This window comes from Lemur catta, chromosome 1 (assembly GCF_020740605.2).
Source record: "Lemur catta isolate mLemCat1 chromosome 1, mLemCat1.pri, whole genome shotgun sequence".
In the NCBI taxonomy this organism is placed as follows: Eukaryota; Metazoa; Chordata; class Mammalia; order Primates; family Lemuridae; genus Lemur; species Lemur catta.
In genome coordinates this window covers 95,179,922-95,206,286 of record NC_059128.1, presented here as the reverse complement: position 1 = coordinate 95,206,286, position 26,365 = coordinate 95,179,922, and the positions used below count along the sequence as shown (strand labels likewise).

The following is a 26,365-nucleotide window of genomic DNA, read 5'->3' as shown; positions in this document are numbered from 1 at the left end:
TTTTAATGAGGAATGAGTACTAGAACCTTTTATCCCACTTGCCTAATTATGCCCTGAATCCTAAACCAGGCTGTTGGGACTGGCATAGATTGTAATGGCTTATTTGGCCAGACCTGACTAGTTCAACTCATATGAAGCCAGTCTGGGGCTCGTATGTCTTAATGCTTGTGAAAAAGAAATCTGGAGGCTGTTCCAGCCTTATTCCAAACTGGAAAAAAGAAAATAAAGGTATAGAGAGCTGGCGAGGAAGAGATTATAGATAGTGTCAGTGGCTTGGGGGCTGTGAAGGCCATAGGGTTCACTTCGGCCCAAATCCTCATTGCACTGATGGGGAAACCGAGGCACTATGGTTTGCCCAAGTCTCTGCATGGAAGAAGGAGGCAGGGCTAGGACTAGGAGTCTGGAAGGCCCAGGGCCAGCGTCCCAGCAGCCTGGTCTGAGCAGGCCTTGGAGGGCCCTGCTGCGTTCCAGTGAGGGCCACGCAGCAACCGTGCAGGAGCCCTGCAGAACACGCTCTTACCTGCCAGGTCCCTTCTGCCAATGGCCACGAGGCCCTCGAACAGCGCTTTGCTGGGGTTCTCGCCAGCCATGGCCACACCATGCAGCCAAATGAGCAGCATCCGGTGGCCGTGCTCCTGGTAGCTCCTGGTACCTGAGGATGAGGAAGGGAGAGAGAGGAGAAGGAGCCAACCAGGCCACCTTACCAGAGCACATGTCTATGCCACCCTGTCCCACCTCCTGAACACGCCCAGGTGGGAAAGAGGCCAAGGGCCTGGCAGGCCCTCGGTGCTCCAGCAGAGCTCAGCCCAGAGATGGGGAGGGGGAGCAAAGAGGCAGCCTCCCAGATGGGGTGGGGGTTTGTGTCTCAGCCCCTGGAACCTCCCCAGCCCCAGGCTTTCTCCTGCACATCTACCATACACCCTGTTGGTGTCACTCTGCAGAGAGAAAGAATTGACGCTTGTTGTGGTACCACGATGCACATAACGGTGCACTTCATCCCTTGGGCTGCTCACAGTGACCTGTGCTCATGTGCTAGCGGCCCTATTTCGCAGATGAGGAAACAGCTCAGAGACAGAGCTGCACGTGTTCTTTCCCCGCACCAGTGGTTCTCAGCTTGGCTGCTCACTGGAAATACCTGGGAAGCGTTAGAAAATACTGACACATGGAGCCCAACCACCCCCAGAGATTCTGATGTACTTGGGTCTGGGTGTGGCCTAGTTATCTGGTGGTTTTAAAGCTTCCCAGGTGATTGTAACATATAACCATGTTTGGAACATAATTGCCCACACTATTCAGTGCCCGGTGGTGGGGGTTAAGGTCTTATTAAGTCGGCTCTCCCTGCTGGGGACGCAGATAGATGCTCCACCACAACTACCGGGTCCAAGTCGGTCTGCTCACTGCCTCTGACTGACAGAGTCAGTGTCATTCTGGGCCCTCAGCAGGCACTTCCTCATGGTGCTGTCATGTGGTGGCAATTTCGTTTGACCCAGTTGTCTTAAGGATGTTTATTAAGTAGTCTTTGCCTGGGACTGCAAACTAGTACAAACTCTGTGGAAAGCGATATGGAGACACCTCAAAGAGATACAAGTAGAACTACCATTTGATCCAGCAATCCCATTACTGGGCATCTACCCAAAAGAACAAAAGACATTCTATAAAAAAGACACCTGCGCTAAAATGTTTATAGCAGCACAATTCACAATTGCAAAGATGTGGAAACAACCCAAGTGCCCATCAATACACGAGGGGATTAATAAAGTGTGGTATATGTATACCATGGAGTTCTACTCAGCCACAAAAATCAGTGGTGATATAGCACCTCTTATTTAGCCTGGATAGGCTGGAACCCATTCTGCTAAGTGAAGTATCCCAAGAATGGAAAAACAACCACCACATGTACTCGCCATCAAATTGGTATTAACTGATAAACACTTAAGTGCATATATAGTAATAACATTCATCAGGTGTCAGGCAGATGGGAGGATGGAGGAGGAAATAGGTATATATGCGCCTAAGGGGTGCTGTGCACACCGTCTGGGGGATGGACATGCTTGAAGTCCTGACTCGGGTGGGGCAAGGGCAATATACGTAACCTAAACATTTGTGCCCCCGTAATATGCTGAAATTAAAAATAATTAAAAAAAACAAAAACAAAAAATAAATAGTCTTTGCCCCTACTCCCAAAATTTACAAGTGCTCCTTTATCTTATATGAAAGTTCTTGTCTGTAATAGTTTACTTTTGGACTCTCTGCTCTAGTCCACTGATCAATTTGCATATTTTGGTGTCAGATATCTATGCTGATTATTTTAGCTTTATAAAAGGTTGAGTCTGGCTGGGTTAGAGCCTCTTTATTTTTTTCCTCCAGAATATTCATTTATAACCTCTATTTATTCTATCAGAAAAACTATAGAATCCTTCAGTCACGTTTCAAAAATGTATTTTGATTTGATTAAAATTAGATCAGAGTTTTAATCAAATGGGGAAAAAATGATATCTATTCGATACTTTTTCTTGCCAGAAATAGAGAATGTCATTCCATTTACCCAAGTCATCTTTTATAGTTCAACTAATTGTTATTGTTTTACTCATATGTGTCATTCACGTTTCTCTTTAAGATTTTCCAGATGAAACATACACATGTAAATGGAATCTCGTTTTAAAATTCTAATTTTTTTTTTGCCCATTTCTCTATGGTACATAGGAATACTAAGAGGTTTGTATATTTTATCATATATGAAGCCATTTCATTGAATTATTTTATTAATTCTAAGAGTTTTTCAGTTGATTCCTCTGGACTTCCTATGTATACAATTATAGCATCTGAAATTAATAATTCCCTCTCTTCCCTTCCAATATTTACACTCATTATTTCCATTTTTTTCATGCCTTAGTGCCAGACCCAAAACATCCAAATAGATGTTAAATAATAGTGACGACAGTGGGCCCTCTTTTTACCGGGAATGGCTTTAGTTTAGCGTGTAAATGACGGATGGGTTCAGGTGGATTTGCGGAAGAATATAAAATTCACAGGGCAAGGAGGCGGGCGAGGTGATGCCTCCAGCCTGAGCAAAGGCCTGGAGGAGGGACAGAGCACACAGTGCGTGTGGCTGCGTGTGGGTTACACGGGCTCTTTCCCAGAAGCATAGAAAGCTGAACACACCCCAAGTGCCCCCATCCCTCTGCCCTCTGGTTGCCCTGGGGTGGGGAGAGGCAAGATGGTACCTGTCCACTGTTGCTCGATGGCATAGACGTGGGCCTCAGTGAACCCCCAGGAATATGCGAGCTTCTTCCACTCGTGGGGCCGCAGATGCCTGGAGGCCAGCTGCCACAGCACGGAGCGGAGCTGCTGTGTTTCCTGCCGGTGGTCCTGCTTAAAGGTCAAGCTCTTCCCAGAGGGGTCACTGGAGTCCCTGCATGCAAGGTGGTCCTGTGGGGAAGATCCCAGAAGTGCAGGTGCTCTCCCTCATGATCCTGGATCGGCAATGCAGGGCCGAGGCCCCTAGTACCCCAATCCCACCCCTGGGGAGCCTGGGAACTGGAGTGGGCACGGGCCTGGGGCCTAATGTCCACCGTTCTGGTTTCTGACTCCAGGCCTTGCCTTGATCTCTGGAACCCACGTTGCTCCCACTGTTCTTCCACCTGGAATGCCTTGTCTCACCTCCCAGCCCCTCAACCCCACTGTCATAATCAAAAGACCACACATGTGCCATGTCTTCCAGGTAGCCTTTCCAAATTCCTGTGGTCTTTTCTGCCAGTCTTTTCTCTGTGTTCTGATAGCATGGGTGTCAGCAGAGTAACTCCGAAGCTTTGGCCAAAACCAGACAGGACAAAAATCAAGCTTGCCGAATTCCAATGAGTAGTAAAGGATGGGATTACAGAATCCTTTCTATGTGAAGCAGGTACTAAAATTAGAGGTTACAAAAGAATTATGTAACAGCGTAAATTAAGTCCACAACAGGTTAAGCCCCTCTAAAGGGAATGGATGTGGAGTTCCGATTGTTAAGAAGTTCAAGGTGGGCCGGGCGCAGTGGCTCATGCCTGTAATCCTAGCACTCTGGGAGGCCAAGGCGGGCGGATCATTTGAGCTCAGGAGTTCGAGACCAGCCTGAGCAAGAGCGGGACCCCATCTCTACCAAAAAAAAAAAAATAGAAAGAAATTATCTGGACAACTAAAAATATATAAAAAAAATCAGCCACGCATGGTGGCACATGCCTGTAGTCCCAGCTACTCGAGAGGCTGAGGCAGGAGGATCGCTTAAGCCCAGGAGTTTGAGGTTGCTGTGAGCTAGGCTGACGCCACGGCACTCTAGCCCGGGCAACAGACTGACACTCCGTTTCAAAAAAAAAAAAAAAAGAAGTTCAAGGTGAAAAAAATCACCCTTGCATCTGCAGCTCCAAATCTTACTTCCTGATCAACAGTCTCTCCACCTGCAAGGTCAAGCTTGGCTCTCATCTGGGATGTTCCCTTTGAGCAATGTTCTCAGCCCTGTTTAAACACTGGGATCGTCTGGGAGCTTTAGGAACTCCCAATGCCTGGCCCCTATCTCAGAGATTCTGATTGACTTGGTCTGGGGCACAGAGCGGGGATTTGTGATTCTAACATGTGCAGCCACCGCCTTAGTGGTGACGACCTATAAAGCCTGAAGGGGTTTAGTATTAAGCACAGAGATGAGTCAGTGAGTCAAACCCCTAGTACTAATATTTTGGTATTATATTCAGGAATAATGTGTCATATGTAAAGGGGTTGTAACATTTAAGAATCTAGCATATCAGCAAAGGAGAATATTTCAGGATTCCTATTGAAATTTTTTTATTTTTTATTTTTTTTTACAGAGAGGTTTATTGAAAGCAAAGTATACCCTTACAGAAAAGAGAAAAGCAAACTGATCTAGAGAGGACCAGTCCTATTGAAATTTATTGATCAATTAATTTTGAAACAGTGATTTTTATTTAAGAAATGTAAGAGAAGTTTACTAAGTCTGTAAACCAAACTGGGATGTTTAAGATATTAGAGATTACATATAGGTTTAATTTAATGGATTTATTAGGATAATTTAGGAATTTAGGAAGTATTTGAAGTGCTTAAAAAGAAAAGAAAATCTATTATATTAAATTTATTCATTCAGTTTAAAATGTATAAGGTGATTTAATTAACTAAGTTTAAACATGGGACCAAACATTAATCAGAAGGCCTCCTTGAAAATGATTGTTACAATTTGCTAGTTGTATAAATAAAATAATTAAAAATGAATTTAAAAGTTTTTAAAAAACTAGGTTTTTAAATTTGTCACAAATTTAACACAAATGCTCTTTGACTTATGATGGGATTATGTCTTGATAAACACATTGTAAGTTAAAAATATCATAAATTGAAAATGCATTTAATGCGTCTAACCTACAGAACACCATAGCTTAGCCTAGCCTACCTTACACACTTACATTAGCCTACAGTTGGGCAAGATCTAATACGTGGTCTGAGAGACCAAAATAGATGTCATTATATCAACTAAGACAGACCCTAAGGTTAAGGACATAAAGTTACCTGTGAGTCTAGGGTTTAGGGCCTGGCTGTCACATAGGGCTGTTCCTACAGCTACAAGAAAAACCATACTTGCTAAATTCCTTAGTAATAGGAACTATCGGGCAACTCAGACCACTACAACTTAGACTGCATAGGGAACCACCTTACAACCATTCTTTTCTGATAAGCAGCTACAGATCTTAAGCCTGTTCCAGCCAGCTTATAGGCGCTGTGCACAAACTGTGTCCTATAGTTTACCTTTTGACGAAAAGAGCCAAATTCCACCTCATTTTAACGCTCAAACCCTGCCCCAAGGTGAACATGGGATGTATGTTACATATATGTTTACACATTACACATGTGCTTGGCTCCTCTCATAAATATGTATAACTTTTCCCCAAAGCCTGCTGAATATGTATGACTGTATTGTGCAATATGAGCCCTGTGACGCATAAAAATCCAAAAACTCCTTGAAGAGGGAGCACCTTCAGCACACGCTGGAGATTCTCTTCCTTGTTTGTAAACCAACATTGCCAATCTCCTTTCTACTATTTGGCCATCCTGGTGGTCTTTTGGACAACAAACACAAAGCCTATTTTATGATAAAATTTTGCATATCTCATGTAATTCATCGAATTCTACACTGAAGTGAGAAACAGCATGGCTGTGTGGGTGCTCAAAAGTATGGCCTCTACTGAATGAGTATCAGTAAAGCAGAAAAATTGCAAGTCAAACCATCCTAAGTCGGGTACCATCTATATTAATTTTGAAAACTGAAATAAATGTAAAAATTCTTTTCTGTGTATAAAAACACCTCTCCAGGACATCAAAAAACTCCTCCCCCCCCATCATTTGCTGACTAGAGCAGCAGATGCATGGCCTGACCACTGCCTGCCACTCCCCTGTCCCAAGCCCACAGCAGACATGGCAAATCAATCCTAGCACACCTTCCCCTGGGCTCAGAAAGCTGTCTGAACACTACACCCCAAGCAACAGTTCCAATCACCTGGAGATGGCAGTGAGATGGGACCAACTGCCGTCTCTTCATTCACACACACGTGTATGCATTCACGCACATGTGCACGCATGCATCTGTGCATCCATGCACTCAGCAGCCAGAACTACAGCAGTGTCCAGTAGCATCACCACATTGGCACAGACCTCAGTCTGCCTTGTTTCAGTGTGTTTGGACACCTCCCACCTCCAGATCCTCGTGAACAACCCTGGTGGTATACAAGGTGGGGATTATCACCCACTGGAGACCGAGGGGCCCCAGAATTGGTCAGGGCTGGGGTTCAAAGCCAGCTCCACCTGAAGCCAAGGCTTCTCCCTTTCTAACATGCAGAGACCAAGCACGGGGCCTCCGTACCTTCTCCCATCTGTAGAAACGATCAGCTTTTATGATCATGTCCACCAGGCTGACGTGGTTGCTGCGGGCGGCTACCGCCAGCGCGGTTTTTCCTTGCTGCAATTAAGAGGCAAGAAATGAAGCCAGAGTTGCTACAGGAGGGGTACAGGGTGGCCCCCAGCACCGAGTACAAACCCTCCTGCCCAAAGGAAGTGGTTTCCGGCAGTCTACACAGGAGAGCAGAAAGGTCTTCTGGTTTTCTGGGCATGACGGGGATGTGGAAAGTCCCAGGTAGAATAAGGAAATAATACGTAATTCTAACAACCACCTCTGTGTTCCTGGAGAATTCAGAAAGCTTTAAAAGCTTATGAAAGTCAGCCCTCACTAACTCTTCAACATCACCCGTGAGACAAAGGTTACCACCCCAATTTTCAGAAGAAACTAGAGCCCAGAGAAGGGGGCCTGGGCTCACCATGTCCCCGTTGCCTGCCTCCCTGCAGGCTGCCAGGCCCTTTGTTCCAGGCCCCCCAGAGGGTCACATCCAGGGACCTGTAGTGCGATGGGAAGCTCCTCTTCACAGCTGGCCAGCTGCCCTGAGGCCCAGCTCAAATCAGGAGGCCCCCTCCCAGGTCCAGCCTCAGGGGCTGACCCTGGCCCCCAACTCGACCCGCCACCATCCCAGGCTCGCTGAGTCCCATGTGCAAGTGCCTCTCCCCTCGTGAGCCTATGGCCCCCCAGCCTCACACCAAGTCTTCAGCTCCTCTGAGACCTCTAGCACCTGAGGAAGTAGCTGCCCCAGAGGCACAATGAGCTGGGAAGCTTCTCAAACCCTATTCCACATGTAGGAGGTTGTTGGGTGATGGTGTGGTCCTCTTCTTCTACTCTCCTCACCCTCCTAGGTGACTCAAGGAGCTCACAGTCAGATGGGGGCCATGAAACATAAAGCAACCAAATCACAGGCCTAGGCGAGGAGAGGGGCGGGCCACGGCTGGGGGACCTCAGTAGAGAGAGGGGAAGGTGGTGGAAGGGCAGGAAGGCTTCCTGGAGGAGGCTGCATTTGAGCTGGTATATAAAGTATGAGAGTCCCTGAACACCCTGAGAAGGAGCTGGGAGGAGGCACTCATAGCAGGGTCTCTGGCAACGAGGGAGCCATGATGGCTTGAAAGGGAGATTGGTTATGAGCAGAGGTACCTTATCTGTCAGGGTTAAGTCAACCCCAGCAACAAGGAGCATCTCTGCTATGTCCTGCCAGGCGTGCTCAGCGGCCAGGTGAAGGGGCGTCTGCTGCCTCTGGGGAAGAAGCCAAGGGACAGATGAGCAGAAAAGCACGTAGGGATGGCTCCCAGCTCAAAGCCAGGGTTCAGTCGTAAACACAATACTCGCCAGAGAAAACGTGATAAAAACAAAAAGTGCAAAGAAGGAAAAAAATAACTTTCCTAGCAGACCACCCTAAATCAACCCCCATTATGATCCTAGGATATTTCTTCTAGTTTTTTTCTCTAATGCAGAATGTTATTAGTTTGTTGGCTTTACATATTTCAGATCATCCTGTATATATATTTTTCATCTTGTTTTTCTACCTAATATAATACTTTTCACATAGGATAAACTCTGATAAAGACCATTTTTAATAAGTCCATAATAGCCTATTTATGTCTGGGCCATAATTGACTGAACCACTTCCCCATTATTAAGTTATTTGGGTCATTATCAAACTGAGGACTGATAAACAATGCTATAATGAGTGTCTTTGTGCATGAGCTTCTATTAATACCATGTTTCTTTTTCTTTTTTTCTTTAAAGACAGTCTCACTCTGTCACCCAGGCTGGAGTGCAGCGGCCTGATGACAGCTCACTGCAGCTTGAGCTCCTGGGCTCAAATGACCCTCCCACCTCAGCCTCCCAAGTAGCTGGGACGAGAGGCACGTTCCACCACGCCCAGCTAATTTATTTTTTTATTTTTGTAGATCTCACTATGTTACCCAGGTTGATCTCAAACTCCTGGCCTCAAGCAATCCTCCTGCCTCAGCCTCTCAAAGTGCTGGGATTACAGGTGTGAGCCACCACGCCGGCCTAACGTATTCCTTGAGCCTCAGTTCCCAGACGTGCAACTGCAAGTCATTTTAAAGATATATGATATATTCTGCCAAATTGCCTTCCACTCCCAGTGGTTATACGTGCCATGCCCTTGCCGGCACTGGGTATTACGTGGTGAGGGGTAGATTGTGGAAATGGGATTTAAAAGAGCTCCTTACTGATCACGGTGTCAGGACTCAGAGCACTCTTACTACACAACACTGCCCCAGTCACCCCTGCCCTGGGAATTTTCCCTAAGGGAAAAAAGCAATGAAAAAAAAGGTTGAATGTAGGAAAATGTTCACTGCAGCATTATATATATCATGGCAAAACCCTGGGAACAACCAAAATGTTCAGAATAAAGTGAACATGTATTTGAATAAAGTTAATAAAGTGATGTTACCTTCAACAAATTTTCGAACAAATTTTTTTAAAGCTAAAAAAGCTTCTCCTTGACTCCGGGCCATGCTAGGAGACCATAGCCAAGCCCCGCCAGCCTGGAAGAGTGCCCAGAGGTTCCCTGGGGCCCAGATGGTTTCTGCAGCCACTTACATTGTCGGTGGCATCCAAGTCACTGTGGGCGTTGATGAAGAGCTGGACCAAGGCAGGGAAGTTGTGCCTCACAGCAAGGTGCAGAGGAGAGGCGCCCTGCTGGGGGAGGAACACGCGGATCAGCTGAAAGGTCCCTCCCAGAACTGCCCCGCTGCAGTCGGTGCTGGGGGCTGGGAGTGGGGAGGGACATAGTGCTTCTGGCTTTGGCTTTTCTAGCTTCTTGGACAACATGGGTGGGTTTGGGACAGTTACAGTCCCAAAGCCTGAAATGCTGAAGCCCAAAACTGATCCCCAAGGTGGGTGGGGGTCTGAAGACCCAAGTGTGAGACCTTCTATGTCAGGAACTCACTGTGTGGCCTTGAGCAAGTCATTTCCCTTCTCTGCTACTCTTCATCTGGCAAGCGATGTTTGCCAAGGTCCCTTCTAGCAACAACACCTAAGATTCCCTGACATCTCATTTAATCCACACATCAACCTAGGAAGTACACGGGTTGCTATTCGTATTAGAGTCATCATCTTACAAACAGAAACACTGAGGATCAGAAAACTTAAGCAACTTGCCCCAGGACACACAGCTAATAGGAACCATGTCTTATTGGACCGTCTACCCCTCACTCATCAGTCTCAGCTGGGCAGGAAAGGGCATGATCCCCCATATGAAATAGTTCATTATTACAGAATAATCCCTTAAGAAGCAGAACACAATACATTTAAGTACTTAACAAGGTGTGTCACAAAGAAAAGGTATGAGGCCGGGCGCGGTGGCTCACGCCTGTAATCCTAGCTCTGGGAGGCCGAGGCGGGTGGATCGCTCGAGGTCAGGAGTTCGAGACCAGCCTGAGCAAGAGTGAGACCCCGTCTCTACTAAAAATAGAAAGAAATTATCTGGCCAACTAAAAATATATATACAAAAAAATTAGCCGGGCATGGTGGCTCATGCCTGTAGTCCCAGCTACTCGGGAGGCTGAGGCAGGAGGATCGCTTAAGCCCAGGAGTTTGAGGTTGCTGTGAGCTAGGCTGACGCCACGGCACTCACTCTAGCCCGGGCAACAAAGTGAGACTCTGTCTCAAAAAAAAAAAAAAAAAACAAAGAAAAGGTATGTATTCAATAAGAAGTGCTGAGATAACTAGTTAGTAATTTTGAAGAGAAAAAATACACATTGATCCCTATTTGATTCCATGGACAAAACAGCTTATTTTCAAAAGTTGATCTATGGAAAAATTAGAAGAAAACTATTTTCACATTATAAGCAAGGAGATTCATGTTCCAAGCATACAACATGAGAAATAAAAAAAAAGATTATCAGGTTTGATTTATTTGAGGGGGAAAAAGGCCTTCCGTTTGTAAAACCACAACAGGAGAGAGAAGTGAGGGCCTTCACTTTTTATGAATGTGTCTTTTGACACTGTCACTACCCACGGTTTACATTTGGTATTAAAAACAATACAAATGTAACAAATACAAAATAATATAAATAAATAAATAGGGGGCAAAACCAGCCAAAATGAAAACATACTAGGAAGAAATCTTTACTTGTCAACATTGGAGACAGAAGGCTTATATATATCACATAAACAGGACAGGCAAACTAACTTGAAAATCAAGAACCCTGTATCTACATGGGCAAACACTTTGAAAAAATAATTCACTATACATGGAAAAATGTTCACTTTTGAAGATAACCAAAGGGATGGAAATTAAGACAATAATGAGAGATGTTCAGTCTGGTTGTTTTTCATTGGGGGAAGATGTAAAAACCTAATACCCAATGCTGGTGACAGGACGAAGAAACAGCCAGCCCATATACTGCTAGTGGCTTTGCATATTGACACAAGACTTCTAGAAGGTAATTTGGCTTATGTATCAAGAGCTAGGAAGAGTTTCACAATATCCAACCTCTTACTTCCTCTTCTGGGAATCTTTGCAAAAGAAAAGTGACATCCATAGAGCTGTCCTACTTGCATTGGCAAGTAAACTTGATGCCCTATCATAGGTGAAGACGTTAATAAATCACAGTACCTCCACTCAACAGACAAACATGTCATCATCAATGGCCCTGCAGCAATATGGAAATGCTTGTAATTAGCTGGACACAAAATTATTTGTATATTATAATTCTAACTATATCAAAGTGGATAATTTTTTTAAAAATTGGTATAGAGTAAAAAAGAATATTTGTGGCATCATAAGAAGAAAGAAATATGGATGACTGTATCATTTTCTAAATTTCCTTTATTCCTCCAATAAATTTTTAAAATGTAACTTTATTTGTAGATTTAAATTAATATTTGATTATATGGAGAGATAACATCATGTTCCTAGTTGGTAAGATTAAATATTGAAATAATTTAAATTATCTCCAAATTAATCCATAGATTACAATGATTAATCTAAATCTTAGTGGCTCACGCCTGTAATCCTAGCCCTCTGGGAGGCCGAGGCGGGTGGATCGCTCGAGGTCAGGAGTTCGAGACCAGCCTGAGCGAGACCTCATCTCTACTAAAAATAGAAATAAATTATCTGGCCAACTAAAATATATATAGAAAAAATTAGCCGGGCATGGTGGTGCATGCCTGTAGTCCCAGCTACTTGGGAGGCTGAGGCAGAAGGATTGCTTAAGCCCAGGAGGTTGAGGTTGCTGTGAGCTAGGCTGACGCCACGGCACTCACTCTAGCCCGGGCAACAAAGTGAGACTCTGTCTCAAAAAAAAAAAAAAAATCTACATCTTAAATTGATTTTTTTTTTTTTTTTTTTTTTTTGAGACAAGGTCTCACCATTGCCCAGGCTGGTCTCAAACTCCTGGGCTCAAGGGATCCTCCCACCTCAGCCTCCCAAAGTGCTAGGATTACAGGCGTGAGCCACCATGCCTGGCCAATTTTTTTTTTAATTGACAAGATTACTTGTTTTAGTTCTGAGTGCTACAACAAAATACCATAAGCTGAGTGGCTTAAACAGCAAACACTTATTTCTCACAGTTCTGGAAGCTAAGGCCAAGATCAAGGCACTGGCACGTACAGTGTCTGGTGAGGACCTGCTTCCTGGTTCATAGACAGTCGTCTTCTCATAGTGTCCTCGCAGGGCGAAGAGAGGAGGCAAGCTCTCTCAGGACTCTTACAAGAACATTAATCCCATTCATGAGGGCTCCACCCTCTGATCTCATTTCATCCTAATCGCCTCCCAAAGGCCCCACCTCCTCATACCATCACATTACGGGGCTAGGGTTTCAACATACGAATTCTGGGGGAATACAAACATTCAGTCCATACCATTTCTTCAAATTTCAACTGGAAGAATAAACATGTGAGATTAAAAAAGAATAAAAGATTTTACCAATAGAGAATAACTAAGGGAGACTTTCTTTATATAGCTTTAAACAAATTATAAGGCAATAATAATTAAATTATCATGGTAGCAACTCAAGTTTAGACATACAACTTACTGAGATAGAATCACTCTCTCAGGGGGACGGGGGGGGGGGGGAGAAAAAAAAGAAAAAGAAAAAATAAAAAAGAATCATTCTCCCAAAAATAAGGCCCATTAAAATGTAAATTTGGGATAAAGGAAGGAATGGAAAAGCATTAAGAAATGTTATAATTATTTAATAAATGTTCTTGAAATAGAAATGTAAAAAATTGGGGGAATCTATTAAGATATCACACTATACATACAAATACATTTTAGAAGGATTAAAGAGTTAAACATCAAAAATTATAACTGGAAGACCACTATTATAAAATTCAAAACTTGGGTCTAGAATACTTATGATTATACAAAAATTTACATGTTTAGTATGCTGAAAAGGTGTAAGAGCAAACAACACATATGATGGTCAAAGGGTAAAGAAACTGGTTTTGAAAAACAAAATCCACCAATATAAACAAAGAATCTAAAAAAAAGTCATTCACAACAGAAAAACTTAAACTAGAAAAGTGAATCAATGGGAAAGGGTTTCTAGTAACCAGACATTCAGAATAAAACAAAATAACAAAATCATGTAACCACAAAATTTACAAAAATATTAATACCTGCTGTTGGTGAAAGGTCACTCATAAATTATTGGGGCTTATGTGGTCTGATCTTTCTGGAAAGCAATTTGACAACTTATCTCAAGAATCATAAAGCTGTTTTTACCACCCAACCCAAACATCCCATTTGGGGACTCCAAATATAACGCAAAAGAAATGAAAAATTAGATGCCATAAAGATGTTCATAAAATCATTATGTATGGTGGCAAAGTCAGAACACCAACTTAAATATCCAACAGTTGGGGAACTGCTAAATAAAGTGTGATGGGCTCACTGGACCATCACTGGCATTAAGCATGGGTAACAGGAAAACTAAGTGGCAACATCTGAGCCCTGGGCTGGGTCCGCTCCACTGTGCTAGAGTTAGGATTCCGGCGTCTCGATGGGCAAAAACAAGTAAGCATTCCCCTTTCCAGAATTCTTAGTCTGGATTCTTTCTAGCTGGAGGCTATATATATGGGGGGAAACTTGGGAGAAAATAAAGAAAGTTATTGCTTTACTAGGGCTTTGGGATTTAGGAAGCCTTTTTTTCTCTAAATTCCAATGAATTGTCTTATATTGTTTTTACAGTTATTTTAAATATAGTACTTATTTTAGTAATAAGAAATGACTCCTTTCTGATTGAAACAATAGATGTTTCCTCATTTATATAATGCGGATAGTATGTATAGGCCGGGCGTGGTGGCTCACACCTGTAATCTTAGCACTCTGGGAGGCTGAGGCGGAAGCATCGCTTGAGGTCAGGAGTTCAAGACCAGCCTGAGCAAAGGCGAGACCATGTCTCTACTAAAAATAGAAAAAATTAGCAGTGTGGTGGCTTGAGTCTGTAGTCTCAGCTACTCAGGAGGCGGAAGCAGGAAGATCGCTAGAGCCCAGGAGTTTGAGGTTGCAGTGGGCTATGCTCTTCTGCACTCTACCCAGGGCAACAGAGCGAGGTTCTGTCTTTAAAAAAAAAAAAAAAAAGTACCTATAGATAAGAAAACAGAGGCCCAGGGAGGTCAAAGCAGCTTGCCCAAGGTTCTTCAGTTTGTAGTGCCAGAGCTCAAAACCAGCTTGTCTAATACCAAAGTCTGTGTCTTAACCATAAGTTTATATTGCTCCTGGTGTGTGTACCGAATGTATCACAACAGGAAAAAAATTATTACTAACACCCAATGCATATATGAGCTGAAAACAGGAGAAGATAACTCATTCTGGTGGAACTGCAGGCTTGGTTTCTAATCCTGCTTCAGCTAGGATGCTATTTGACTCTCCTAAGTGCTGCCTGCTCCCCTAGTCCTGGTCCCCAGCCAACCTCAAGGGCTGGAAGTGTATGTTCTCCGCCCCCACTTGCCCCCACTATGCTTTAACTTTGCAGTGGGGACCCCCTTCAATCCAGGCGCTCGCACTTACATGATCAGCCACGTTGGTGCAGCCTCCTGCGAGGATGAGGGCCCGAGACACGTCCTCAGAGCCACTGAGGGCCGCGTAGTGGAGGCAGCTCAGCTTTTTCTAGAGAGAAACAGGTAGCAATGCAAAGTCACAGGGACTCTCCTAGTGGGGTTTACAAAGCTCTTTGGGATCATTTTCCCATTTGAGACTCACACCCCCCTGGGGCTATTATCCCCATTAAACTCTGAGGCTGGAGAAATCAATGGCCTGCCAGGGCCTGGTGACCAGTGAAAGGAACTCACTATGGCCTCAGCCCCTTCCTCACCTCCATTGCAAACTCCAGGGCATGGACCAAAGCCTGCCAAATTCCTTGGCTGGTAAAGACATGCAGATTTTAGACTCTGAGGAGATGGTTTCCAAAGAGGAGGACGAATAAGATTTGCCAGTACCAGGCAAACCCCACCTGGCACTGCCTGGCACAAGCTGGTCTCAGCAGAAGCCTGGCAGGCTGGGATGGAGCCGATCTCGGGTGGGCCTGCGAAGTGCTCCCCTTCAGTCAGAGCCCGGCCCTGGCCCAACCGCCACCTTGCACAGGATGCACACAGACAGGCCCCGCTCGGGTGACCAACTGTCCCAGGCTGCCCAGGACTGAGGAATCCCTTGGACATGGGACCTTCACCTTCAAACTAGACCCTTCGAGACATTTCCAGCTGGAGCTAAATAAATATGCTTTAGCGTACCATTTTAATTCCTCTGCTTTTTTAACTACCTGTATATTTTTGCTATTATTATTTATAGTTTATTAATTATTATTAACATTTTTGCTATATTATTAACATTTAGAAGAACAAAGAGAGAATTCTAGACCCTGAAGCCATTCAACCAGCCAAGAAAGGTTATTTGTCACTGACTTAAAAATAAAAAGCAAAACAAAAACACCAACTCTTTACCTAAAGAAAGGCCACCCCCTACCACCCCGACTCTCTAGGTCACAGAGGAGAATTTCTACCGGCAGAACTGAGGAGTACCGTGGGGAGGAAGTGCACCAGGGTCATCACACGCCCAGGCCCGAACCCTGTGGGCCAGTGTGGCCGCACACAGCGGGGCCTCCAAGTCAGGGGACAGCCCCCGCCAGTGGGCGGGAGCTCTGGAGTCAGCGGAATAGGCTTTGAGACACAGCTTTGCGTCTTACTGGCTTGTGACCCTGAGAAAGTCCTCACTAAGCTTCAGTTTTCTCATCTGTCAGATGGGCGACATTTTTCTGAGGTCATAGTTATAAAGTGGCTTTGTGAATTATCAAGAGCCCACAACAAGACACCAACAGGTGCTGAGCCCCTGTGGTGTCCCGGGCACGGTGCTGGGCATTTGATTCCCACCGCAGGGTGAGAAGTAAGCGTCTATCATCCCATTTTATAGCTGGGACACCAGGCTCAGAGAGGTTACGTAACTTGCCTAAGGTCACAGGCCAGCGCTGGAGAAGCCAAGATCAGAACCCGGCCTGCTGCCTCACTGTCAGGAGTGACGGTGGCCGCTGCTGTGGGCACGGCCATGGCCAGCAGCCCGGGGCAGGCGGCAGTGTCGGGAGGCCCCGCTACCTGGGTGAGGGCGTTCGCGCTGCTCCCAGCCCCGAGGAGGAGCCAAACGCAGTCCGGGTGGATCCCTTCCGCGGCCGCGTGCAGGGCGGTCAGGCCTTCCTGAAACACACGGGCAGAAGCACGAGGATGGCAGGGCCAGGGGGGCTGACCGAGGTGATCCCAGCCCCACAGTGAGAGGACACCCCATGCGCATGGCTCTGGGGCTCCTTGAACTCTCCACTGCCCTGCTACTGAGGACGAGTGTGCTCACCTGTGGTCTCCTGAGCCCCACACCTGATGTCCTGACTTTGTGGAGCACACACAGGCACAGTCACTCCCTGCTCCCCGTCTCTGCTCACGTCCTCCTCACCATCAGCCCTCTCTGTCTACTCCCTCCCACTCCAGGACACCGTCCCTGACCGTCCTGTCCACGGCGACTCCTCCCTCTCTGAACACACACTCTATCATGCCTAGCGTCCCTGCTAAGCCTGCAGTGCTGTGCTCATCTTTTCCCGGTGGGCTGTTGGTCCTAGAACATGTTCCCAGCTTCCTGGCTTCGGACTGCACCAGGGCTGGGGTTCCTCGAAGGCAGGGAGTGAGAGAGTTGGGTATCTCCGCATCCTGGGGTGGTGACTCACCACGTTCTGCTCCTCCAGGTCCAGCCCAAAGTCCACCAGCTGCTGCAGCACGGCCACGTGGCCCCGGCCGGCAGCCAGGTGAAGAGCCGTGTTCCCCTCCTGAGGGGAGAAGGGCTCCTGAGGGGCTGGCAGACCACGGAGCCCCAGAATCAGACCCTCGCAGGCCCCGAAAACCCGTTGGAGCTGCCCTTCATTTTACAGACAGGGAAGCTGAGGCCCAGAGAGGGAAAGCGACATGTCCAAGGCCACAGAGCACGTGTGTGACAAGCTGAAGCCCCGCATACTGGGTCAATGCCACCCTGCCCCTGAAAGCTTTGTCCTGGTGATACCCAGGGGCAGGCACGCTGAAGGGCTAAACCCTGGTCTCTCTTTCCCGACACTTCAGGGCAGACACATTGATTAAAAACAAAACAAAACCTACTTTCCATGCACCCATCTAAAGCCAGCCCCTCCTGGGGTCCCCCAGACCCACCCCCGCTCACTGCTCAAGGCTCCAGAAGCTCCCCTCTGAGCACAGGCTGTTACCAGGCAACTGCCTGCCTCAGTCACCTGCCTGCCTCAAGTCCTTGCTGGAGACATCAGCTTCCCACGGAAAGGCGTGGCCCTCCCTGACCACACCTCTGTCCCCCCGAGCCCCCTTTCCTGCCCTGCTTTTCCTTCCCTTCCCATAGCACTGGTCACTGCTAACACACTCTGCCACTGATTGTACACTGTGCTTATTGTGACTCTTGCGGAACATACGCACCACCAGGGCACGGCTTTCCATCAGTTTTGTCCTCTGAAGTTTCCCCAAGTTCCTAGAATAGGGCCTGGGCACATGGAAGACACTCAGTCGATAGTTGTTCAAGGAGTCAATAATGTGACAAGGTTTTCAGGGGACTGTGTGGAGAGCTTGACCCATGTCCCCGGAACTGGAGAGCCAGAGGACTGGTAGTTGTCTTATGCTTGGAAAGTCTAAAGGTGACAGTGACAGAACCAAGAGAAGTGGCTGCACAGGGCAAGGCAAAGGGCACAATGTTCTTTGGATTAGAAGTGGCCCCTGCTGAGGTCAGCCAGCTTGGGGTTGTCCTTTAAAGGGGTCTTATTGCAGATCTGGAGGGTAAAGGGGCCCCAGAAAAGGGAGTGTAGCTGGAAGTGGCCAAAGATAAGGTATGTCCCTACAGAGGATGCACAGGTGGAGGGCCAGAGCAAGCTCCCCCGAGCAACCCACAGAAGCATGCAGAAGGGAAGATCCAGCTTTGGCTATTCATCACACCAGAAGGCCCTGGGATATAACCCAGCTGAACTGGCCATGGGGATCCTGGCTCAAGCCCTTCCCTCCAATACCTTCCTAAGGAAAGGCTCAGGCCTGCAATCCCCGTGCTTTGGGAGGCCGAGGCAGGAGGATCGTATGAGGCCAAGAGTTTGAGACCAGCTTGGGCAACACAGAGAGACTCTGTCTCTAAAGAAAATTTTAAAATAGCCAGGCATGGTGGTGCATGCCTGTAGTCCCAGATATTCGGGAGGCTGAGGCAGGAGGATGGCTCAAGCCCAGGAGTTCAAGGCTGCAGTGAGCTATGATCGAGCCTGAGCAACAGAATGAGAACCTATCTTTAAAGAAAATTAAAAAATGAAAAATAAAGGAAAGGATCAAGACATCCACACTAAGGCACAGATCTTTAGAGTCCAATGAAGATGTGAACATATACTAAAGCCAAAGCAGTACTTAAAATAGTAAAAAACATACCCCCAATGATAAATCTACACAGATATAAAACAGCTATAGCTATCTTAGCTACAGTACCAAAGATGAAACATCCAAATTTCCTTTATGATCACACTATTATATTAATAAATAAATGTTAAGTTTAAAAAATCCCCCCTCGACAGTTTTGCTTATTCTGCTCCTCCCCTACCCTCTCTGCAGACAGCACACAGCAGCCTAGCAAGGACTGGCGGTGGGAGATGCTCCACAGTGTGACATCTTTGTGTTCAAAGAGACACGAAGGAGGGTGAACTGTGAGGGGCCTGTACATGCCCCAGTTAGCAGGGCACGAAGACCACTGTGGGGCTTTCTTCTTCCTGCTGGGGCACGAATATCCACATCCTGCCATTTGAAGCTGCAGGTGGCAGGCACAGACACCTAACTCATCCTTTCCTGGGGCAGGGCAGGGGGCTCAGAGGCAGGAGAGCTGGGAGGAAGGCAGCCTTGGCCCTGGGCCCAGTGCCCTCTCCCATTCACCCATGGGGATGCCCAACATCTCCACCTCTGGGAGACCTTGACAGCAATGGTCACTCTTCCAAGCGGAATTAATCGCTCTCCATGTGCCCTCAAAGCCTCCCTTTCTTTCATTACAGCACACGTGGCATAACCTGTCATTGGCTCTGACAGGTCTATCTTCCCTGGCAGGCCTTGAAAAACGTACTGTGCCCAAGTAAAATTCAAAATGAAAACACTCCTAACCTGAAAACACAAAACTGAACAGGGGTATGCAATTTTAAAAGCTTCTTTGTAGAATTTCTGACTGAAAGATTCTGGGTAAGTTCCTCAAGGCTGGATTTTCTCCTCCTCCGCCTTCGGTGCTCCTGCTCTCCTGGCCCTGAGGTGAGGTCATCTTTGCCTCCTGGGTAAGCCTGTCCCGGTGGGGACTGTCCTTTCCCCTCTCTATACTCCCAGTGCCTGGCACAGGGCAGGACCTGCTCAGCCCATGTTTCCAGAATGAAAGAAACCAGCCTGACCCGAGTCTTAGGACCTGACTCAGCCTTTTCATCCCAAAAGATGAGCGTGGATGGACTCAGTGCAGGCCCCAAGGGCGTCAGCGCCCCAGGAAGCAGCTTACCAAGGAGGGCAGGCACAGGGTTATGCATGGATGCTGGTTCCAAACCCAGCTCTACCTTTGTCTTGCTGTGTGAACTTGGCTAAAGCATCCCCCTTTCTGGGCCTTAGTTTCCACAGCTGTAAAACGAGAAGGGTGAACTGGCCCTTGATGAAGACTCCTTCCAGTTCTAAGACCCTGAAGCATATTAGTCTGTGAGCTCTCTCCACCACTACAGCATAAACAGAACTCCCTTACCCTGGCCAGGCACATTCATCGGAAGATTAATAATGGAGTCCATCCCTTTGTTGGAAGCATCCTTTAGAATTTGCTGCAACATATTTTGCCTGATGATTCACAACAGTCCGCTGATAAGAGCCATTTGCAGGGTAGCCCCTTCTGGTCCCCCTCCCTCACCCCTCCTCAGATTGGCAAAATCCTGCTCGCAAGCTCTCCACCCAGAATGACCTAATCCCGCCTCGGTGCTCCCACCCTACTTTTGCCATAACCACACTAGGGCATGAATCACAGAGAAGGCAAATCACCGGTGGGGTGTGGCCACCATCCCCGGCAACAGACCACACCAGTGGATCCCAGTCCTGCCCAACCCACACCAGGCAGCGCTGCCAACCACCCCGATCTGCCGTCTGGATCATAGCTCTTGACTTGATCGTCGCCACTTCGGATCATAGCTCTCGACTAGGATTGTGGTGCTGAGTTCCTTGAGTGAGAAACTGTGCCCTGGCCATCTTTATGCCACCAACCCCGTAGCACAGGGCTGGCCCATAGCCTGTGCTGGTAAAATGCCTGCTGGATGAACATAAGACACACTGTGGTCTTTCGGCCCCCGGCCCCTCCGGCACAGCAGGGTCAGAAGTAGGCACAGGTGAGGAGCCAGAGCCTGGCAGGTGGCAGGGGCTTCTGCACCCTGGTTGGGAGCCCAGGGCCTCAGGGTCACAGTACCTTGTCTTTGACGCTGTGGTCACAGCCAGAGCCCACGAGGAAGTCCAGAGCGTCCAGCTGCCCGTGCTCAGCTGCCCTGTGAAATGCCGTTCTTCCCAGCTGGCCGGGAGAAGGAGCGTGACCCTTCCTTGCCCCGTCAGTGGGCACGCTCGCCCTGCACGCCTGCCTCTGTTTCCCCAACCACTCTGGCATTGCAGTGGCCTCTCCTGCCCCGGACATTCTCTTCTCTCCTTCCCCCACCCCACACATCCTGCCTGGAAAACCCAGACCCAACTTCTCCACAAGAGCCGCTTTGGTGAGGGCCCCTCCCTGCTGAAATCCTCCCTGCTGCCTAATGGAGGAGGAACAGATTCCTGAAGCTGCAGGTCAAGATCTCCAGAGGGGCCCTAAGCACCCGCAGGCCTTCCCGCCCAAGATTCCAGTCCATCAGAACCCACACTAGAGCCCTTTCTCACTTCCAAAGCGCTAGCAAGGCTCTCTCCTCCATTTGGTCTCACAACCCTGATTTCCAATCTTACCCATGAATCTAGTTCATTCACCAAAGGCCACCTCCTCCAGGAAGCAAAAAGCAGTGGCTCTCTTCTCTAACCTAAGGGCTTCTCTGAGGCCACGGACCATGCTCTGCTCACAGTCTGCTCGTCTGTAGCCCAATACCTCTTCTGCCCACAGAGCAAAGGATGCACTCAAGGAGTGCGGTAACCCAGAGGGCAAGAGTGGCCCCAGGAGCCCCCTGGCCCAGTGGGAAAGACAAGTAGCCCTGAGGTGCTCTCACCTTGTCTGCGTGGTCCAGGGCCACATTCTCCAGGTCCTCCATTATGAACGCCAGCACTGGCACGTGGCCTCTCTGGGCTGCGCAGTGCAGTAAGGTCAGGCCATCCTGGAAACAAGCCCAGGGTGGTCCCTGCAGTCTGCGAAGGGAAGCCCTTCTCACACACTGCAGTCCCCCAGACGGCGAGCCTCTGGGCCAGAGCACAGCTGCCCCATGAAAACGACACTGTAAATGATGAACAGGCCCCCAGGATAACCCCCTCTGGCACACACTCAACCCCAGAGGGGCTGACGGGAGTGGGGACACCAGAGTTCAAATCCCAGCTCTGGCGCTCGTCAGCCTGTGGTCTTGGGCCAGTTACCTCCACCTCTCCGAGCCTCCATTTTCACATATGTCACAAATTAGGATAATAAGCCCTGACCGTCTCAGTTGCTGATGGAGAGGACCTACAGGGAAAGTATTTTATAAACTGAAAAATGATTCACATGTGTAAGGTGAGGTCATATAGCACTAGCAGTCCCCAGAACCTCGCCACAGAACAGTTAAGATTCTGGGCATCTATCTGCCTCCCCTGATACAGCTGCTAATGAAGAAGCAGGTGACTAAGTGCCCAGTGCATGTCACTAGGAGGTGACCTCCTAACTTTCCAGGGAGGACTGAAGGTAGACGTGGTCTGCAGGGACTAGAGGGAGGTGGCCAGGGTTGGGGGTACGGGATAGACAGGAAGCAGTTCTCCTGAGCCCAGAGGCAATAATCAAAGGAGGGAGGCTTACAAAGCCTGTTTATGACTCAGAGTATGCACCTCTGCCTTGCACTAAGGTCAGGTCATTTGAAGCACTGTGTTAAGTAGCAGATTGCAACCCATCAGTGGGTCATAAAAATCAACAGAACAAGGTTTTATATCTTGTTTACATCCCTTCTCTGGGAGCTGTCGGGCACTGCCACCACTGCCAACACGATCCTAACAATGGCATGAGGCGGACTTCTTACGTGCCGCTGCCCTTTTTGTCATCTAGTGAAGCCTGTGGACCCCATCTCAAAATAATGTTTACTTAAATACAAAAATAAACTATGTAGGAAAAAATGTTAATCAAATACATAGGCTTACAATGGTGCATCAGTTTCCTACTGCTGCTACAGCAGGTTACCATGAACTTACTTAAAACAGTGGCAGTTTCTTCTCTTACAGTGCTGGAGGTCAGAAGTCTGAAGTGGGTCGGCAGGGCTGCATTTCTCCTGGGAGCTCTAGGAGCAAATCCGCTTCCTGGCCTTTTCCAGCTTCTAGAGGCTCATGGCCCGCATTGCTCCAACCTCTGCTTCCTTCGTCACACCTCCTCTCTGTCCCTCCTGCCTCCCTTTTTCCCCTAAAAGGACCTCTGTGGTTACACTGGGCCTTTGTGAATAATCCAGGATAATGTCCCCACCTCAAGGTCTTTAACTTAATCACATCTGCCAAATCCCTTTTGGTTCTAGGGATTAGGATATGGACTTCTTTAGTGAGGCCGTTATTCTGCCTACCATAAAAGGAAACCAATTATGTTGAAATAGAGTTATCAAAATATTAAAAACCAAGTTTTCAATCTAGTAACATGTATTTCCTTACTGATCCATTAAACAAAAAGATCTAGTAAAAGGTCTAATAACTGCCATTATTTCAAAATATGAATGTAAGGAGTATTTTAAGATAACTGCAAAGACTTTAATGTGATATAAAAATAGCTACATTTTCTATCGGTGATAAAGTTACAGGTACTAATGCCACCTACATTCATCATCATTGAAAGAAATGCTAATTTTCAAGTAGAAGTTAGTGAAAATAAATATATACTTTTTTCTGCTCTAAGTTCACAGGTGGCCTGAATTTTCTCCAAGAACCCTGGTGAGAACTCCTAGCTGAAGGCATCTGGCCCAGAAATGTTTGCATTGTCCTAAGGGCCACTGACACCCTAAAAGCTGAGACACCGGTGGGGGGACTCCCTGCACTCTCACTTGCCGGGGCCCTTCTCCTTCAAACCACAGCGCACGCCAGTGAGCAGCGAGGGGAGGCCAGGTCCCCAGTGTGGGAGGCACCAAGCCAGGTACTTTACACACAGCACTGCCCTTCCCCGCCACAGCTCCAAGGTGGGTACCAGCATCCCCATTTCCAAAAGAGAAAACTGAGGCTCAGGGTGATAAAGTAACTCGTCCAAGGTCCCATGGTTGGTAAATGGTGCTGTGGTCCCTCCAGCCCACCTCAGAGACCACAAGGGAGGCAGGGCCCAGTAGGACGGTAGAGGAGGCCCCACCTCCTTGCCATTTAATCTTCCCAACTTCCCTCTGGGGGAGCCACTTTGATTCCTCTCTTGTAAGTAAGGAGGCTGGCCAGAGGGCTGGGGACTGTCCCAACATAGCTGTGCAGTAAGTGATCAGAAGAAAAAGAAAAAGGGAAAGGCAGAGGTGGGTGGGGGACGAGAGGGGACAAGTGGGGGTAGGGGCAGAGGTGGGGCAGGCCTGTGCATCTGGGGCAGACGGAGCGCAGGGGCAGCGGGCAGGGGGCCTGCCCTGCCCCGAGGCTTACCTTGTTCTCACAGTGGATCTTGGCCCCCGAGTTGACCAGGATCTGGAGGATCCGCAAGTGGCCGAACCAGGCAGACAGGAGAAGTGCGTTCATCCCAAACTGGGGGAGAGGACATGGAAGGGGTGAGCAGAATGTGAGGAGGCATGGCCATGCCACCTGGGCCCTGTGTCTGCATGGCAAAACCATAGGATGGTAAGGGACCATAAGTGTCACTCAGTCCAGGGAGCGCCAAGTTTTAGGAATATAAAGACCAGAAATTTTTTTTTTTTTAAACAGAGGTTGATATACTATAGCAAACTTTTTTTTTCAGCTAAATGAAATTTTAAAATAAGACAGCTGCCATTTACTCTCATCATCATTTCATAAAGAAAGGCCACTTTATTATTTTTTTTAATACTTTTTTAATACTTTTTTTAATACCACTCTGTTGCCCGTGCTAGAGTGGTGTGGCGTCAGCCTAGCTCACAGCAACCTCAAACTTCTGACCTCAAGCAATCCTCCTGCCTCAGCCTCCCGTGTAGCTGGGACTGGAGGCATGTGCCACCATGCCTGGCTAATTTTTTCTGTATATATGTTTAGTTGTCCAGCTAATTTCTTTCTATTTTTTTAGTAGAGACGGGGTCTTGCTCTTGCTCAGGCTGGTCTCAAACACCTGAGCTCAAACAATCCTCCCGCCTTGGCCTCCCAGAGTGCTAGGATTATAGGTGTGAGCCACCATGCCCAGCCAGAAAGGCCAGTTTAAAACAAAAAAAAAAATTGGAAGGAATCAATCTCAGAATATGTGCTTTACAAATACAGCTTCACGAAAACACACTACATTGTCCTTCCTTGTTTTCTTTTCTTTTCTTTTCTTTTTTTTGAGAAAGGGTCTCACTCTGTCACCCCAGCTGGAATGCAGTGTTGTCATCATAGCTCACTGCAACCTCAAACTCCTGGGCTCAAGCGATTTTCCTGCCTCAGCCTCCCCAGTAGCTGGGACTACAGGTGGGTGCCACCACGACCGGCTAATTTTTCTATTTTTTGTAGAGATGGGGTCTCGTTCTGACTCAGGCTGGTCTGGAACTCCTGGCCTCAAGTGATCATCCTCCCTCGGCCTCCCAGAGTGCTAGGATTACAGGCGTGAGCCACCGCACCTGGCCTTGTCCTTGTTTTCCGACTTGCTATAACTGGTGAAGACCTCATCCTGGACTGGCGTTTGAGAATCGACTGTTAAAGTCTCTCACAGAACATTTGCAAAGCAGATGGTTTAAGTCTACAGCACCTCACCACCACACAAGGCATCCCTGCACAGTCAAATATTAGAAACCCCTCCTTACGCCCTACTGAAATCTGCATCCCTGCAATTTCCACGCCGCCGGCCCTCTGGAGCAACTGATAATATGTCTAGTGCCTCTTCTGATGGCAGCCCTGCACCTGTTTGCAGGGTGCTCTTCTTTGACACCGGCGCAGCGCTCTGGGGTCACCAGAGCCCCTTCCCTGACCTTGGCTGTGGTGGGATGCTGTGTGTGGGCAGCCCCTGAGTCTTTTCTTCCCTGTGAAGAGCACCCCCAGGCCTCCAAACATGCCTCCCGGGCTGCATTGAGAGCCAGCCACCCTCCTGGGGATGGTTTTTCGCTGTCCCTCCTTGGTGAGGGGTACGAGGCAAAAGTGCCTTAGTGGCTGGCACCAGAATTCCTCTTAGGGAGGGAATTGAGTGTTTAGGGTGAAAGGTGAAATGCAGAGGGAACTGACTGAGCAGCAGGCTCTGAAAACACAGAGAGTTTCACTCTCTGCTTTAGCAACTGGCAAGAATTTGGAGGTAGGCAGGGGGTTGGTGCAGGCAAGGACAGCACTGGAGAGAGAAGGGGAAGCAGAGGCCGGAGACAAGACAAGGAAAGGGCCAAGGGACTCTAAAGATCAGAAAGATGAAGAGAAGATTTTATGATTTTTATGCTGTTTTTGTGTCATGTAAATCCCCTGCACCTCTCATTTTGAAAAGCCATCCCACACCACGAGCCTTGTATGAATGGAGTCCCTGGAAACCAGGGAGAAGTACCATGTCTGGGGTGATACCAGGGTGGAGACAAAGGACTATTTGCAAAATTGCAAGATGACAGCAAACATTGAGCCAAAGCTGGAATTAAGAGCCAGCAGTGACCATAAGAATTTGAGATTTCCTTCCTCCTGAAACCT

At 47.6% G+C, this 26,365-nt stretch overlaps 1 protein-coding gene across 2 annotated transcripts in view; it reads right to left on the bottom strand.

Annotated features, from left to right (window-relative positions):
• The window catches only part of ANKDD1A (ankyrin repeat and death domain containing 1A), a 36,002-nt gene that overhangs the window by 3,754 nt on the left and 5,883 nt on the right, over nt 1-26,365 (bottom strand). Inside the window, exons 4-14 of one of the 2 annotated variants that reach the window (XM_045540927.1) lie at nt 24,194-24,292; nt 21,640-21,744; nt 20,868-20,966; nt 17,110-17,208; nt 16,493-16,591; nt 14,919-15,017; nt 9,500-9,598; nt 8,063-8,161; nt 6,893-6,988; nt 3,225-3,429; nt 521-652 (exon numbers count right to left, since the gene is read on the bottom strand). In XM_045540927.1, coding sequence (XP_045396883.1) covers nt 521-652; nt 3,225-3,429; nt 6,893-6,988; nt 8,063-8,161; nt 9,500-9,598; nt 14,919-15,017; nt 16,493-16,591; nt 17,110-17,208; nt 20,868-20,966; nt 21,640-21,744; nt 24,194-24,292 — 1,231 coding nt within the window. Of the gene's footprint in view, nt 1-520; nt 653-3,224; nt 3,430-6,892; nt 6,989-8,062; nt 8,162-9,499; nt 9,599-14,918; nt 15,018-16,492; nt 16,592-17,109; nt 17,209-20,867; nt 20,967-21,639; nt 21,745-24,193; nt 24,293-26,365 lie in introns of those variants that run through there. The other variant, XM_045540928.1, reaches the window with a different exon arrangement.